The following is a 17,149-nucleotide window of genomic DNA, read 5'->3' on the forward strand; positions in this document are numbered from 1 at the left end:
TCATTGAGTCAAAAAGTACTTATTTCTCGTTCAATAGCTCAGAAGGGAAAGAATTCGTCTTCGCTGCCGACAATCATGAGTCCATGATGATATGGGTCGTGGCACTTCAGGTAAGACGTTCTTTTTTTTTTTCTCGAGGATACTATATTCAGAAGTGGCACGTTGACGTGAGTGTGCATGTTGCCTGCTGTTTCGCTTTGCCTGAGTAAGGTTCTAATAAAAAAAAAAGAAAACTTCTGAACCCCCCCCCCCCTAAAAAAAAAAGAAAGAAAGAAAAATTGAGTGTTAACGTAAGCTTTATAGCGACTAGCGGAGAAAGATGGAAGTCACTGAAAAGGTTAGCCAGCTGTAGGACTCGAACCCACATCTTCTGGATTACCGGATCTGGACTGGATGACGGTAATCCAGAAGGTGTGGGTCCCAGTCCTACGCGCGCGCTGGCTAACCTTCTCAGTGACTTCCATCTTTCTTCGTTAATTTCTTAGGCAATTTGAGGCCTTGTGTATGTATTTGTCTTTTCTATGTTGTTCCAGCCACAGAACATCACTTTTCTCATGTTCTCAGTACCTTTCAAGGAAAAAAAAAAATAGTAAAGATGTCTGGCAACAATTACACGCAGTGATAGTGATAATGCCTGTTTCACACCGTAGGCGAATAGAGACACATTCCGCGACAGCACCACTGAAGAAGCACAGCCGATGTCTGCTCCGGAACTGTCGAGGAAATGCTCACTTCCTGTAAGTGTTGTCAGAGCCCCTATACAGCTTTCAGTGATTCCGCAAAATTTCGCGGAATTGGCCGTGTCTCGCAGGAGCTCCTGTTCCCCTGAGAATCGCGCGTTTTTCGCGGAATGTCCGATGTATTGCGGATCTATATGTAAGGATTTCAATCGATCTGCGAGATTTTTCGCGGGCCCAACTCGATCTGTCGCAGCTGTAATTATACCCCACGCGCCTTATCGACTGAACGTGCAGCGACGAAAGAAAATCTAACGGCAGGAAATCCCGGTGAGAAATTGTCACAGTTGAGTCTAATTTTCTTTGCGCACTGAAAACGCTGAGTCGGTATGCTTCGTGGTCTTGGGAGAATGCGGCCACGTTTTAATTATTTTTTGCTTGTTTTCTCTTGCCTGCGGAATCCCGCGGATTTTTAAATCCCGCTTCGCGGGAATGTTAATTTTCCTGCAAATATCACTGCATGCATGGTCGTCGCGTACACATCATTGTTCACCACGGAGACACGAGCTTCGATGGGAACAAAGTTGCACGACTTTATACAGGGTGTAAACACGGCGGCGATCTACCAACATCGTTATATCGTGTGTTTTCATAATGGTTGTTGCTGACTTGTTTGATACACGTGCTGCACAGGGTAATGTTAATAAGTCGAGCCCGTTTATTACGATGTTAGATATAACGATAACTCCGATATTACGATCCAGTTGCACTTTCCCATAAGCTCACCCATTGAGGTACATGTAAACGAGACTTCGATACAGCGATCGTCTTGAAAGCGTTTGTTCGCATATCGCACGAGATTGAGAAGCAATATTATTATTATTATTATTATTTCCATTGAAAACAAATTAAGGATGCATTTTGAAGAGCCTTAGTCTTCACAAAATGAGAACGCGGTGCTTTACCTGCGCATAACTGACGGGGATTGGATGCGTGCGTTGCAGAGCGCGCGACTCCGAAGGCGCTCGCGGGAACTGGAGGAGGTTGTCCCTCTCCACATCGTTCTCTCGCCCTCATGTTTTTTCTTTTTTTTTTTTCCATTAGTTGTTTGCTACGATGGCGTCTGCGGTAGAGCCCTGCACCATCCGCGGGTGGAAGCGGATATCCGCAACATACTTTCGGTTTCTGATGAAAATTTAGCACTTTTTTGCGGCGTGCGGATCGGATGCGGATGGCTCGAGGTCGGATGCGGATCGGATGCGGATGCGAAGGCAGCGGATCGGGTGCGGATATACCGCGTGCTGTAATTTTTCCACCAGCAATTTAGCGAGTGTGACTAACTAAGGTGTCACAGAGTTTGTAAGGGTACAAAGGGTTGTGTCTGCCGACGTGGAGGTAAGAACATTTAGATGTGTTTAGTGGCATCAGCCAAGTTGAGCACCATGAGTCAATAAGACTAAGGTCTGATTGGAGGCGTATTTGGTCTTGGGGATATGTCATATGTTTATAAACGACACAGTCGTCGGTGAATAGTCGGACTGCAGATCAAAGATTAGTTGGGAGTTCATTGAGGTAGCTTGGGAATAGTAGGGGACCCAATACAGAGCCATGCTGGACACGTGACGTAATGTGAGAAAGAGAGGAATTATCATTAACAAATGTGTATTGTTCACGAGAAGGCTTTTCTGCGAGAAGACTTATTTTGCCAGCATGTCGTGGTTTCTCTTTAACAAAGAAGTTTCCGTTGTTTCAGACCGACCGAGAACTTCGATGTCCAGGCAGACACCTAGGAAATGGAAAGCGACGGTGGCTACGCAGTCAGTCCTTTCGTACTGGTCCCGAGAGGAAGTTGTCGATGCACTATCCTCAAAGTGAGCGACACACGGAATTGTTCATGTGTTGTTGTGCCATTTACTTGTGGCAGCTTGACAGGGTGGTAGGTCATTGTGATCTGTTACTGCTATAATACATACTGTGTATAATATGTATACATCCTCTGATTAGAGCCCCTAGCTTTCCGTGAATCTGCGATTCCGCAAAATTTCACAATATTTCGCGGAATTTGCCACGTCTCGCGGAACCTCCGTTTCCCTCAGAATCACGTGTCTTTCGGGAAATATTTGATATATTACAGAATTCCGGTCAGTGCCCCGGAGCGCGAGTGTTCCAGACACCGCTCACTTAACGCGACACAAGCGCCGCTCGCTCACCCAGGAGCGTGAGACTCCTATTCGCTTTTCACGCGCCCGTTTCGTTTCGGTGCATGGAAGCAGATGATCTCCGGGTTCTCGAGATTTTCCGTGATGCACTTCCTGGTGAGCGGCGGCAAGACGACCTTCGAAGTGTGGGCTCTGAAGCAAGATACGGACTTTCTATGTTACCCAGTGCTCCGATTTCAGTTAGCTGTAATATTTTTATAACTGTTATCATGCACTTTGATTAGCGGACAATTTCCACACGGATATTCACGGGAAATGCGGTGCTCTATTGCAGCCATCTTCACAGCAAACAGCTCTTATGACGTCTGTTACAATTTCCCATTTTGTTCCATTTCATTCGCTGTTACAAGGAGAAGTCTTCACAACCGTACTCGTCTCTTCCAACATTACTATAGGTTCAAACTAAGCCCCAACAACACAGAATGTCCTCTGGATGTACCAATAATGTCCTAAAGAGTTCATACGTCCGATGGACATCCCTCGGATATCCATCGGACGTACGAATCCGAGTCGTACATCCAGAGGACATTCGGTGTTGTCAGGGGGCCAACGTGTTCTTCCTCTGTGCACTGCATGAGCAGACAACAGGGAGCGGCATCAGCGCGCGAGCAGTGTAGCGCTCCAAAGTTGCTTTTCGTTGTGTAGTGGCCGCTCCGGGTGTGTCATACACCCGATTTGAGCGCGCCAGAAGAGGGGCGCCTACTTAACGCACCCACTGTCACGAGTCACATGCCAGAGAGGATCACGTTACGCCACGACGTTCCCTCGTTCTCCGCTATGCTCGTTTCACGAGTGGAAGATTCTTGAAAGGTCTGCGGGACAGATGCCTCGTGCACGCGCTCGAAGAATTTTGCTGATTTTTGCTCAGTTGGAGCTCATTTTATCTGTTATAAAACATGCTGCAGCAAAAAAGAAAGAAAAAAAAAACAGAGGGAAAGAAAGGGATGACTACCTCAGTGCTCCTTTAACGAATTAAACAGCTGCGCAAATGTCACAAGAACTTACTCTCGTTTCCGCAGCGAGGTCCATCCATGCATCAACCCGTCTTCCACCCATCCGCCATTCCTCGTCCGTGGAAGAAGACGACGTTGGAAAAGAGAAACAAATTTCTTACTGCCCTTCCGACCGAGCCTTCCGCAACTCGAGCTCGTCTTCCGACGGAGTTCCGGTAACGGAATCCGTGCCCGCTTCAGAGCCTCGTGGCGAGAATGGGGACGGGAAGGCCGATGGCTCGGAGCAGCGCACCCGTAACTGCGATTGCAACGAAGCAGACCTCTTGCGCAGAGCCAGCCAATACAGCAGCACGACAGGTGTCACGTCGGACTGTGATACAGACTCTGACGTCGGAGATCTAGAGAAAGGGTACTGTCCACGAAGTGCAATCGCGGAAGAGCGCATGAGGTACCTCCGCATGATAAATGCGGATGCGAGTAAAGAGTGTTTTAGGACGCAACGTGCAAGGTGTGTATTATGTATACTGGGAAGCTTTTCAATGTGCAGCTTTGAACGTAAATTGCAGTTCCACGTCGGGTCAGTCCGTATCCAGCGACTCCGCAATCAGCCACGGAGAGTCGCTGCTTTCTCTACGGCTGCAAGATCTGGAAGCCGAACTGATGTGAGTAGGAATTACTGTTTCTTTTTTAATTATGATTATGTTAATTTCTTTTTTTCAATATGATTCTGCTCAAAGTAGGGAGTTCCTTAGATTTGAGTACAACTCATCCTGTGTTGGAGTTTGCCGCAGAGACATATCCGTAGTGTCTTGTCTTTGCAGCCATGCAAGGCATTGCTTATGGCACACTTATTGAATGATTTCTCAATCATTTCTGGCTTTACATCCTTCCACACGTCAGAAACCCGGTGCATGATTGCCCCTGGCAACACTCTTCACTTCTTTCCTGGAGGTGAATGCACTCGGCTACTATAGCCATCCTTGATACTCTGCACGCAGGTTTGCCTTATAGACTCATTAACAGAAATGTTGAGAGGCTGCAACACTGCTGTCAGTTCTCCAAGGATAACCACAAAGCCGCTGTTATGTTTTTTGTACAGTTCTTTCGCTTTGTCATGCAGATGGCGATGGGGCATGTCTAGCTCCAACATTGATGGCATATCGAAGAAAGCCTGCAAGGCCGCAACAGCAGTACAAATTTCAACCAGTGTGTCATCAATTATGATTCTGTGCACAATTTCACTTCTTGTTTGAAGGAATATGATGTCCTCTCAGAGTTCATTGTAGCAACTTCTTTTTCGCTTTGTTTTTGGTCTGACAGCAAACAAGGGAATGAAAGTTCACAGCTCATAACCATCTCAACCCTGGTTCACACAATGGGAAAAGAGCCCGACTAGCTCCTGGTCATGTGACACCCTGACGTGGTCGTGCGAGAGGAGTTGGAAAGGGTGCCCAGATTTGTGCGCAAACTTTTTTTCGAATCCATGTTGTCGCAAGCGAGGAAGGGTCCTTAGGATTTGGAGTCCTTAAATTCTGGAAGATGTCTAAGAAAAACAGCTTGTCATGTATTTTGCAGGTTCAAATTTTGTACATAATAATAATATCTAATCATTCATGAAAAGTATATTTCATAGATGTTTCTCTGTCACATTACTCAGCCTCGAATGTTTGTCTTTTACTGATTGATAAACTTGTGATCTTACATCAGTTACACAGTCAACATTCCTTTTGGCTTGCTAACGCTTTTGAAGTAGTCTCGCTTGTCCATTTATTAATTGCTTAATCGTAGCCTGCACCAGATCTTCACCATCATTATGTTGCAGGGCAACAAAGTGTGAGCTTGCCAAGGCCCTGAATCGAGAAACTTCTCAGAAGAACGAGCTTATTGAGAGGGAGGAGATGCTCTCAGAACTGCACGAACAGATCCATTTGATGGAGTCTTCGAGCGAAGAGCGCAAGTGAGTCATGTACACTAACAATCGTATGGTGCATGCCGTATGCGAGGATTCATATATGTACAGACGGGATTCATATATTCAGACTTTTCAGCAATTCCCAGAAAATGCGCTGAAATTAGGACGTATCGCTGAATTTTGCGGAACTATGGAGCTTGTCTGAAGTAACACAGCTTTAGTGCTGGAGGTGGATGGACTTGCAGCTCATAACGCAGTTTTTCACGCAACCTAACTGCTAGGAAAACAAACATGTACCACGCATCTCATGTTGGCAACACTGGTTGAGCTCACATCCATCCCATCTTCACCACTTCTGTTTTGATCCCATCGGTGATATCCCATATTGCGTGTTCCTCGCGGTGAAGCGTGCGATGACTAAGCATCCCACTTGGAGAAACAAGGGTGCAAAGGTTAGTATGTCATGAAGAAGTCTACGAAAACACCTGATTGTTTTTCAGCCGTTACACTGTGTTATAACTGCGTTATGCTACTGTTAAAACAGCACAAGGTACCATGTGGTGCTTAGCTACAACTGTATTTGGATTTGTGTTTCGAACACTTTACTTCTTGTCATGCGAGTTAATACGTAAAGATTTTGTCTTCGTACATCTCTGTCGGCCTAGACGCGCAAACACTTCCTGCGGAAAGTTGCAGAATTTCTGATTCCCTACCACTAAATTCTAGATTTTCCGCAGAAAAAAAAAACCTTGATTGCCTAGAACCTTCTAAAACCTGTCTCTACCTACCTCCCGACTTGCATCACTGTTGCTTTGGGCAAAACTTGCAGAAGCCTGTGAACCAAAGCTTAGCAAAGCACAAACTCAGCCAGAATGCTTTGCATTCATTGCTTTACTTTTCCTCATGAAAACCTGCTCATTAAAGTGATATTGCCAGATTTTACCATATTTTACCTCGTTTTACAGCTTCTCACATAAAACCGGATTATTTAACAGCCAATTTGGAAAAATTGTAAAAAGCTGAGAACGCAATGCTATACATACATGCACACTTATATGGTATTTTTTCTCACTAACTGGGCCTTGCTGCATATATGTCTCTGTCTATAGACCAATATCTTACTTTGTTGTGTTCCAGATATTCTCCGTGGAAGGGTACGGGATTTCAAAAATTGAACGACAGGTGTCGAATCCTCCAAAGCCACAATCGTTTCCTCAATGAAGAAGTGCTCAAGTTGTCTAAGATGCTTCAGCAGCAACAAACGGATGCCACATCGTATAAGAGGTCAGTACTTAGCTTCTTCACAGTTTTGTCGGAGTTAACTGCGAGTGGATGAGGGGGATTCTGATGTTATTGCAGTTCGCTACAAGACCAGTGCAAAGAAATAGACCAACTGAAACGAGACTACGTGTTCTTGATGCAGTCTGCCATCAGAATTCGTTCGAGTGAAGGCCCAGAGAATTTCGAAGTTTACCTCTACGGTGGTGATAGGGTAAGAGAACCGTTTTCTCGTGACGGAGGCGGCCCTGTCTTGCCTTAATATCCGGTTTACTTTTGGTTCCGTTTCAGCATGCAACACGTATCCTACAGCTCCTAAGAGAGGCCCGAAAAACCGATTCTTCATTACCTACCTACGACAGGTATGTCGAGATACACAATGAATAACAAATTACCATACTTACTTGCACAATTAATGCACTCCCAACTTGGGTTCCCAAATGTTAGCCTTAGGGTGCATGCTTCATGTACTCTGACTTAGCAGTGCCAATACTAGGATATGGTGACGGCTGCACAACAGTGCAGAGTGATGTTACTGTCGCTAGGGCTTCCTTAGCTGCAGAGGCAGTGCAAATCTTTAAAGCTGGATTCACACATGCGTTTCTTGAGGCGGTGCCGCGCGCTCTGAGACTGCGAGGCAGCTGTTGCGCGGCGTTTCCAGACGGTTTTCGAGAACCGCTCCATGCTGCATCTCCGCAGCACTGCACCACAAACGCTTTTTCATCCAGCCAATCGGAGCGCTCGGAGTTGTGGAAGTAGCTTCCTTTTAGTGCCAGCGGGCAACGGCGGGCCTCCCGATACCGCGCTGGGATCTTTTGTCATTTGTGAGCGTGTGCTTGGTAGTACTGTGTGAGTAAATTCACCAGTAGTTTGTGATCTGAGACGTCAACGATGAGCTAGGAGTTTGTGCAAACCACAGAATTGAAGAAAATAAATACGACTTGTGCATGACCCTGTGTTGGTCATCCGTAGGTAAACATGTGTCTTGCTTCTTCTGCCGTTCTCTCACTGCATCTGTGCTATGTTGTGTCGCATCTGCACCTAACTTATGCGTATCCTTCAGGCAGAACAAAACGCTTCAGCATGTTGACGCCCTGGGCTTCCAGCACAACTTTACGGAGGAGAGCCTGGCTCTGCATTACCTCTGCAGGAAGCTTCATCAACACTACAGGAATCTCATGCCCACATCTGAGATACACCTGTTGCATTGGAATGAGTACCTTGTGCAGCATGGCGATGACCTCACAAATAGAGTAAGTCATCATCAGCTGGCAATTGCACTACTGTTTTCTGCAACAACAACAACAACAACTTTATTTTTAAGATGATGAATGGGGAGTTTCATCGCCATCAGCGATACACTACCCCGTTGCTGTTTTCTGCTACAATTCTATCCATGCTTAGAGCCTGAAGTTTTCGGGAAATATTTTTTCCTACATTCGGGGGGTAAAAATCGGGTAAATAAACATGTGCACTAAATTCATGCAAATTCGGGTGAAAAAACTTCCAGTACGCTAAATTCGGGGAGAAATCGGGCTCAGTTATTCAAACCAACTGTAGCGGTTTGGTACAAACGGTGATGTAACTGCATTATTCTGCCAAACAAGTAAGTTAGTGCATTCCTACAGACATCGGCATTCCTATCGACAATTTACCGGGTAAAAATTGGGTTTCACCCTAAAGAGGCGACCTTCAATTCGGGGTGCAAATTCGGGGAAGAATCAGGTAAAACCCTAAAACTTCAGGCTCTATCCATGCTGTGGGAATTTGTGCATTCCAAGTGTATTCCACAATTTTGGCGTGCCACATTTGTAGCATATCGTACGAATGGATCCACCTATAATTGGCATCCAGATACCATACCCCTTGTTTCATTTGGTCTCTCTACATTATTAATGCGCGAAACTTTGTTTTCAACAGACCTGATTTTAGTGGACTATTGGCTACAGCAGATAAAATTTTAATTTTGTTTTATTAGGGTGTAACAATGGACTTTTGTGGCACTGGGTTCCAATGGTTGAGTCCCACTTCACACTTTAGCAGAAAGAAGAGTGTCTGACAACATTTTATGTGGTGAACTGATTGATAGAGGGGCTGTCCTAGCATACCGTAAACTTGATAGCAAAAAACAAAGGAAATTCCTTTTTTATTCCTTAGTTTTTATGTACTATAGCATACTCTAGGCACAACTTACCTTTTCTGCTGGATTATGAGGGTCCCTTATATCGAGCCTTGACTGTATATTCATATTTCCACTTAATTCTGTCCTTTCACATAGAAAGAACTGAAAGCTCTGGTTCGCAACGGAATTCCGGACGCGTTTCGGAGCCGTGTCTGGAGAGCTCTCTTCTGGTGCAGGATCCAGGACATTGTCGAAGACAAAGGAAAACATTATTACAGCAACCTGTGCTGCATGGCCCCAGAGTCTGAGGTAAATTCTGACAAAAAAACTAGGTGGTATAATCATGTGTAACTTTGATTGCTGAAAAAACAGTAATAAAATTTCCGAAGAAGTCATTGATTGTGATTCGTAACAGGCTAGGTACTTCGTTACCTGCAATGTATTTCATTACTTTTGCTCGCTACTATTCAGGTGGTCTCGCAGAATAAGCGCCAGATTTCTCTGGACCTGCTAAGGACGCTACCCAACAACATACGTTTCGGTGATGCTGATGCCGACGGGGTGAGTGGTGTGTCGTTCGCAACTCTTCTATATTGGCTTTGCTCAATTCTAATTCTTTGCGACGCAGATCCGCAAGTTGCAGGAAGTGCTACAGGCGTTCTGCCTTCATAACCCTACATTAGGGTACTGTCAGGGAATGAATTTCCTCGTTGGGATGTGCCTGCTTTTTCTGGAGGCCGAGGATGCATTTTGGTGAGCATCCATTTGACCACGGCTGTCCTTGGGGGCGGCTAAGAAACCAATGTGTCGTGAAGCCCCTAGCTTTCTGCTCTCTGAAGCGGGCTTTACAAATCCGCGGGATTATGTGGGCGAGAGAAAAAAAAGAAAAAAGAAAGTGCAGCATTGTCCCAAGATGGCACACCGACTCATTTTGTGCGTTCTTCCAACCTTTAGTAACTTTTCAGTGCACGAAGAAACTCAATCTCTGTCTGGGCGTTGCCGTCGTTAGATTTCCTTTTGTCGCGGCACGTTCAGTCGTGTAAGTGCCAACACGGGTTTAACTGACGCAAATGTCACAGATCAGATGAAATCCTTACATAATTCTGTAAGATTGAGTATTCCACGAAAAACAGACCATTCTGAGGGAAACAGCACGTTCCGGAGACATGGCCGATTCCGCGAAATTTCTTGGAATGCTAGAGGCGGATACCTCGGGGATGCAGGCTGCTTCTTTTCAAACATCCAAAGCGCGGTATCCTACAGACGTCCCTGGGACATCAGTTATTTACTATAGGTGAAACAAACGCGAATGTTGTTCTGCGATATCTCACAGATATCGCTTGGATATCCAGATATTCAGGACGTTAACGACCTTGTAGGGATATCTTAGGGATATTAGTGGTTTACTGGGATAATCATGGGTGTGAGGGCAGGGTGATCCATTGCCGGAGAATCTCTCGAGCAAGTGTAATTGAATGATCGCCTGGGCTGGAGTGTAGTAACGTAGGATTGAAGTACCCTAAAACACAAGTACCCTAATACCCTAATGATCATCTTCTTCAGCAGATTTTGTCCTTTGTATGTACTTTCACAGGTGCCTAGTGGCCATCACCGAGAGGTACTTTGCCAGCAACTACTTCGACCATAGCCTAGTGGGAGCCCAGGCCGACCAGGAAGTGCTCAAGAACCTGTTACGGGAGACATTGCCTCGCCTGCATCATCACTTGGCCCACCTGGACATCGAGCTCTGCACCGTCACCCTCAACTGGTTCCTCGCTATCTTCTTTGACTCAGTGCCCTTTGAGGTAGGCCATCCCTTATTATTCATCCATTGTCTTTTGTCTTGTTCGTGTTTCACACGTGTTCCCGAAGTGGGCGTCGTGATGTGAACAAGTTCATAAATACTATACTTTTACGCAGTGAGACACTGGAGTGAATATTTGAATGATGAATGCATTTACTCGTGCGTTTACTCATCCACAATGCAGTGGCGGATCCGGGGGGGGGGGGTAAAAAACATGTCACGTTATACGTTGGAATTCCCTCTCTCCCCTCTCCCATTACACGCTCCGACAAAGACCCCCCTCCCCCCTCAAAACTGAGGGTCCGGATGTGCCCCTGACACGATGTGCTACTGCTTGGAACTAGAGCCTCGTGTTTTAGGTGTAAACACAGCAGGATCCTGTGTTTGCTCAAAAGAAATATTATGTGTATGAGAAAATTATGTAGGAGCGAATGTGAAGAGAGCGAGCGTGTTGAATAAGGTAAGGCGTTGTGTCGGCAAGCAAGCCACAAGCCGTGCCAGACCGGGTTCATCTGGAATCTGAGACACCCTTTTTTTTTACTTTTGCACATGCAAATTCCTTCTTTCACGTGCCGCGATTATTATCACGTTGCCCAGATGGCACTGCTTGTACCTGGTTGTGTTGCCCTCGAATTCTGAACAGAATATTTATCTCGCTCGTTGACCAAATGTGCGTAACATGAATTCTTGTCACGTATATTTAGGATCTGAGGCTTTCGGGAAATATTTTTTGCCAGATTCGGGAAGTAAAAATAATCGGGCGGAAAACGTCAGCATCCAGTGCGGGTGAATTCGGGTGTAACGTTTCTGGTATTATATGTACTTATATGTATTATATATGTTACTGGTATTATATGTATTATATACAGGTAAAAATCGGGTTTATAAGGCTCGTTATGCATGTCGCAAATGTAAAAAGAAAACTGCTTTTAAACTGAGTAATGACACTGTGTCAAAATGAAGACTGTGTTAGAAGGTCTATGGCAATTCGAACCTGCATTGAGTGGAATGAACTAAAATATGCGTGGCTATGGCAAACCTGCACACGGGTTAAAGTACTACTTCGGTAGTATATTCATCGGCGATTCATCGGCGATTCATCGGCAGTTCTTCTTACTTTGGCTCCTGACTCTTTTCTTTTCAGAACTATCTAAGTTGCTTGGCGCTGGGCGCTGTTTCGGCCGCGGGGCGGGCGGTACCGCCATCCCGAACGGGCGCGACACGCGGAACTGCCGGAAGCCACGCGCGCCGCAGCGTTTTTCCGGCGGTTTCTCGACGCGCGCGCGCTCGGCGTGCGTGTGACATCAGAAAACACAATCTTAACGCGCCCAGAGACTTTACGCCGGAATCTGTCTACTACTGATATTCGCACGCGAAACGCTTGTGGTCGACGAGCGTGGCAACATTGGCGCGCGTCACTCACTCTGTCCGCGTCTCATATGCTTTTCGGGTGGTGGTTTGCGGGCGTTTCTTCGCCGCGCGTACAAGGTCACGGCGTACACGCGACGTTTTGACGCTGGGGAAAAGTGCGTCCCATGCGTTTCGCACTCACGGCTGCGGTGTCACCTCTTTCCATCTGTGATCCCTCCCTTCTCTTCCACTACCGCGGTCGTGCGCCGTAGTTCCGCGTGGCGTGCCAAAAGGACCCCGATTCGGGTAGAAATCTGGTTTTACCCGAATCGGGGGGTAAATTCGGGGAAGAATCGGGTAAAATCCAAAAACCTCATACCCTATGTATATTTAGGGAGTGACTTTTTTGGGTTAAATGCCTTTCTCAGATTCGTGGGGGAAAAATCGGGCGCTATTTTTAAGTCCGTAATTAGGGGAGAAATCGGACGATAATTGTACCTTTGCGTGTTTTTGTTTCCCCTCTTGTCTATTAAGCCCTTTCCTTCTTTCTTCTTCTTTTTTTTTTTGTGGGTGAATTATCAGCGCTAATCCTCGAAGGCATAGACAGCGCTGACACATATGGGTGTATTTCTCGGAATGTAAGTGACACTTTCTCACACGTGTTACACGTGGTGACCTTTGTTCGTCTTCAGTGGAAACGTTGCTCGAGGATTTCATAGTGACTGGAATTTGAGGAGAAATCGGGTTTAACCTGAATTGGTGGGAAGTCACAGTCTGGGGGGAAAATAACTGGACGGAATCGGGCTTAACCCGAAAAAGTCATCCCCTACGCATATTTCTTCCCACCCGCACGTCCCCGTACAGGAATAAATAACCAGACCGAGCAGATGTAGCATTAGATGATAAATCTTTAATGTCTGTACATGATGAACTAGCAATCACTCGTCAAAGACATGAGCTCTCCTAAAATCTCTATGACACACTGGATGCCCCTCCGAGGGGGTCAAACATACAAAATGTGTAGCACTGTGCTTTTATGCGAGAGAGATGCGGCTTATATTAAAATCTCTACATGCGACTTTCGTCCTTCGTGGCAGTTCTGCATTTCAGTATGTACACTATTCACAGTGGTTTCATCCGTAGACCATATACAGTCTGACTAGCAAGTTGGCTTGTCATTCGAAAAAAATACAAAAGGAACAGCGCAGCCGTAACTGCACACTTCAGTGACTAAAGAGTTGACAGAGACCGCCGATATTTAGGCAAATTCTCTACAAACCTAGGCAATGCCAGCTAATGCAGGCTAAATGAGAATTCCTGGATACTCTTTGTTTCTGATGGCCAGAAATCTTTTGGAAAGTTCTGGCCCGGCAAGGAACATAGGCACTTAGGTTATCGTCGAATCGATTGATCAAAAATTTGATTTTTAGCACCTATAGAATGCCTGTTTTGCAGCTTTCTGTTTCACTTTCCCGAGGCAGTAAGGTTGTGCCTCAGAAGTTGCTTTTTTTCTGCAGATGGTTTTTAATATATGTTTGGAAAATTGAATCGTATTTTTCACTGTGATTTTGCCCTACGTATCCCATGTACATTTGATGTGCCATTTTAATGCCTGTTTGAGGTGCCTAGGGGGAAAGTTTAGTGCCATAATATCAGCAGCCTACTATGAATAACACAATGAGACTAACTCAACAAATAACACATGCCATCAACAAAGTTGGCAATATAATACCTATGCACTAGAAAGCCAAGTCGAGGAAACGTTTGTTGCAGATGCGGTAACAAAGTGTGATAACGAAACATGATACACCATTACAGGTCCTCTGAATTAAAGGAACAGATTTTCATACCTTAAGTGCATGTCCCATGGATTGGACATTAGTAACACTTTTGAATGGCAGAATTTTAGATACAGGCAGGTAAAGCTAGACAAACATGCTGGAAGTATCATTTCTCTGATAAAAGTAAGGCTTTTCAAGCTCCAAAGTGGTCATTGGAGGTGCTTAATGACTGAGGTACATTCCCTGCCATGTTATTGTCTTGAAATGACATATGCTTTTGCAGCTCTTTGACAAACGTATGATATTCTATGCGTATAGTATGCTAGCATGTTCTTATGTGTACCTGCAACAAATACCGTATTTACCCGCATAATTAATGTTCCTCAAACTTGGGTGCCCAAATGTGTCTTGAGGTCTAGTGTACCTCCCGCCGTATGGCGCTACTCGACACTCCTTCGACTAATAACGTGACTTCGGCTCGTGCGGGTGCACTTCACTCCTCTACAGTTTCTACATGACTTCGCACTATCGGCTCACACTCGCCACGGCAAGCAGAACAAGTCCGGCAACAAAGAGCTGTGTCCGGGACACACTTTCCCGTTTTGGTCCCACGCTGTGTCCACAACGAAGAGCGTCAACTTGCCAAAAATGGGGGAGTCACACGTATGGCACTGTCTTCGACGACTGTTCTATGTACACAATTAAATTACTCTTAAATTAAGTGGAAGAGAAATCACTGACGCACATCACGTCCGCTTCGTCCACCCCTGGGGTCTGATTTTCATCTCAACACGAGACAGCTGCACCCACTCGAGGGCGTCCATGTCGTACCACGTCAGTCCAACGTTGTACTTTCCGTTGACGTTGACGTACTGGCAGTGGTTGTACCACCAACCAGCCGAATAGTAGACGGCACAGTGTGTACTGCTCAGGTCGTTGTCACGATCTGGCGTGCTGAATGCCATGCCTGAATGGTACTCGAGGGCGTTGCTGGCGTTTCCACGGTAACCGTGGACTTCGAGAGGGTAGCCCTTGGATTCTTCCCCGACAGAGAAGCGGTCGTATTCGACGTACTTGTAGTGACCCGAGGCATCCCAGAGGTCTACTCGGAGCGAGTAGTTTCCAGACTGTGACAGTTCATGAAGAGCAGCATTGCCTAGCCAGTATTCTCCGTCAGGGTCGCCAAAGCCTCTGCGATAGTCGGACCAATTGCGATAGAAATCGACAGTGCCATCAGTTCGTCGCTGGACTACAGTCCATCCGCCTCCGGCATGGTCCATATCGCAGAAGACCCTTCGGGCATGGTCCGAGCCTTGAGGACGGATGAGGTAGACGCCACTCTTCAAGACAGTCGAAGGTGTGGAGCCTTGCATGGTGCAGTCTGCAAGAAAAAGTTTCGGTCAGGTTGAGGAAAAGGGCTTTCATCGTTTAAATCGTGCTCGGGGATAGGACATGGACTTACCATGTGGCAGGTTGCTCTCGAATTTCCCAATTTCCCTCTTGAGCCACGTGAGGTTCCCCCTGAGAGCAGGAACTTGCGAACTGACGTTCTTGATGGCATCCCCAAGGACCTGCTGCTTCTTCTTCCACTCTGCAATGGTCCTTCCGTCTGCAGCCCCTTCCAGCCTCCTCGACAACGACCCCAGTTTTGCACTGTTGGCGTCAACCTTGCGGTCCATCCTTGCCGTCTCGCCTTCGAGTCCAGCCACTCGGACTTGGAGCTCGGTCAATTCATTTCCGTGTCGCCTCTTCAGGATTGTGGCGTTAAGTAGCAAGCCTTCGAGGGCAACTGTCTTCCGACGGTCCTTCTGGAGTTCACCACGGAGGCGTCGCAGGTCTGCCTTCAAAGAACCGATAGCGCTCAGCCGACTCGTCTCATCCTGTCTGAGGTCCCCGGTCGCAGCGAGGGCTCGAGCGACGTCGAAGTCGCATTTTGAGACTTCTTTCCGGAGGTCGGCGAGTCCATGGTCTAGTTTCTTCTCGAGCGTTCCGAGGTCTCTGAAGAGCTCAACAGTGGTTGCGTGGAGCTTAGAGACGCTCTGCGTCGTCAGGGTGACGTTTCGGACTAGGTCGTCGTGACGTCGCGTAAGGTCTAGGTTGGCGTTGGACTCGACGGCTTCTAGACGGGTAGATAACAGGGTGTGGTTGTGACGTAGACGAGTCGAGTCCTTGACCTGCTTTGCATTGTCGCGTGCGATGGCGTCGACGCGGGCTTGAAGGCGTACGAAGCGGGAATGAAGGCCGTGGTGGCTGCGATGTCTGGTGTTAGTTCGTCCTGGGGTAAGAGAGAGAGTTTTCGTTATTATACTTCCCGTAGTGTTCGTCATGGCACGTCGCATAATAAATATGTCACTCTACGTCAGGGCTTACGTATTGCATATTACAACATTTCAAGTAACTGGTATCATAAGAACGGGTTTATGTGCAAGAAGGGCGTGATAAATATGTGTAAAAAATATGAAAATTTATTTATTTATCTAATATTTGTTATAGCTTCCATAGGTGGCTGGAACCAGCAACAAAAAGCCACTGCACGTGGCAAAATGGAGCTCAGAATCTTCGCACAAAATCGGCATTTAGGCGAATTTTCGAAGACACCAATAGTTGCCCACACGCACTACATCATAGCAGCATTTACGTTATCTCTATTTTGACATCGTTTATGATCTGTTCTTACGAATGACGAATAGGGAAGCGCAATGTATCCTTCTGATGCCACGAGTTTCGGCCGTGCGCTAAATTTCGTCCCCTTCCCAGCGGCCGTCGATGCTTGAAAAGTTTTCCATTATTTCCGGCGTCGGGATATAAATTCCACGTATTCCCTAACCGACGATTGATGGTCATGCTCCTTCAACCACGCCAACGGAAACTTGAATCGCGAGATCGGGTTTCTGATTTTCCGAACCAGCGGCTCAGTATCGGCAGAAAAATGGAACCGACGGGAAGCTGTTCCAAGAAGAAGAAAAAGCGCAAAATGATGTCGGCTGAACTATGGAGAACAACGAAGCCGAACGGAAGGGACTCTTGGTACCATATTGAGGATAAGAAGGCTT

At 46.4% G+C, this 17,149-nt stretch overlaps 2 protein-coding genes and 1 long non-coding RNA gene across 3 annotated transcripts in view; 1 reads left to right on the forward strand and 2 right to left on the reverse strand.

Annotated features, from left to right (window-relative positions):
• Nucleotides 1-17,149, forward strand: part of LOC135368981 (TBC1 domain family member 2A-like) — a 216,382-nt gene that overhangs the window by 22,140 nt on the left and 177,093 nt on the right. The window contains exons 4-17 of the mRNA XM_064602567.1: nucleotides 38-110; nucleotides 651-737; nucleotides 2,431-2,548; nucleotides 3,916-4,357; nucleotides 4,416-4,511; nucleotides 5,672-5,806; nucleotides 6,899-7,045; nucleotides 7,121-7,253; nucleotides 7,331-7,401; nucleotides 8,103-8,292; nucleotides 9,318-9,470; nucleotides 9,633-9,722; nucleotides 9,790-9,914; nucleotides 10,756-10,966. Coding sequence (XP_064458637.1) covers nucleotides 38-110; nucleotides 651-737; nucleotides 2,431-2,548; nucleotides 3,916-4,357; nucleotides 4,416-4,511; nucleotides 5,672-5,806; nucleotides 6,899-7,045; nucleotides 7,121-7,253; nucleotides 7,331-7,401; nucleotides 8,103-8,292; nucleotides 9,318-9,470; nucleotides 9,633-9,722; nucleotides 9,790-9,914; nucleotides 10,756-10,966 — 2,071 coding nt within the window. The remainder of the gene's footprint in view (nucleotides 1-37; nucleotides 111-650; nucleotides 738-2,430; nucleotides 2,549-3,915; nucleotides 4,358-4,415; nucleotides 4,512-5,671; nucleotides 5,807-6,898; nucleotides 7,046-7,120; nucleotides 7,254-7,330; nucleotides 7,402-8,102; nucleotides 8,293-9,317; nucleotides 9,471-9,632; nucleotides 9,723-9,789; nucleotides 9,915-10,755; nucleotides 10,967-17,149) is intronic.
• Nucleotides 5,612-7,637, reverse strand: LOC135368986 (uncharacterized). The gene is made up of 4 exons (XR_010414915.1): nucleotides 7,444-7,637; nucleotides 7,236-7,354; nucleotides 6,884-7,083; nucleotides 5,612-6,190 (listed from the first exon to the last, which is right to left on the reverse strand). It is a non-coding gene; the product is annotated as an uncharacterized LOC135368986 (long non-coding RNA).
• The window catches only part of LOC135368979 (angiopoietin-4-like), a 28,856-nt gene continuing 24,906 nt past the window's right edge, over nucleotides 13,200-17,149 (reverse strand). The window contains exons 4-5 of the mRNA XM_064602565.1: nucleotides 15,559-16,371; nucleotides 13,200-15,477 (exon numbers count right to left, since the gene is read on the reverse strand). Of these exons, the coding sequence (XP_064458635.1) occupies nucleotides 14,843-15,477; nucleotides 15,559-16,371 (1,448 nt within the window). The 3' untranslated portion in view covers nucleotides 13,200-14,842. The remainder of the gene's footprint in view (nucleotides 15,478-15,558; nucleotides 16,372-17,149) is intronic.

This window comes from Ornithodoros turicata, chromosome 9 (assembly GCF_037126465.1).
Source record: "Ornithodoros turicata isolate Travis chromosome 9, ASM3712646v1, whole genome shotgun sequence".
Taxonomy (NCBI): domain Eukaryota; kingdom Metazoa; phylum Arthropoda; class Arachnida; order Ixodida; family Argasidae; genus Ornithodoros; species Ornithodoros turicata.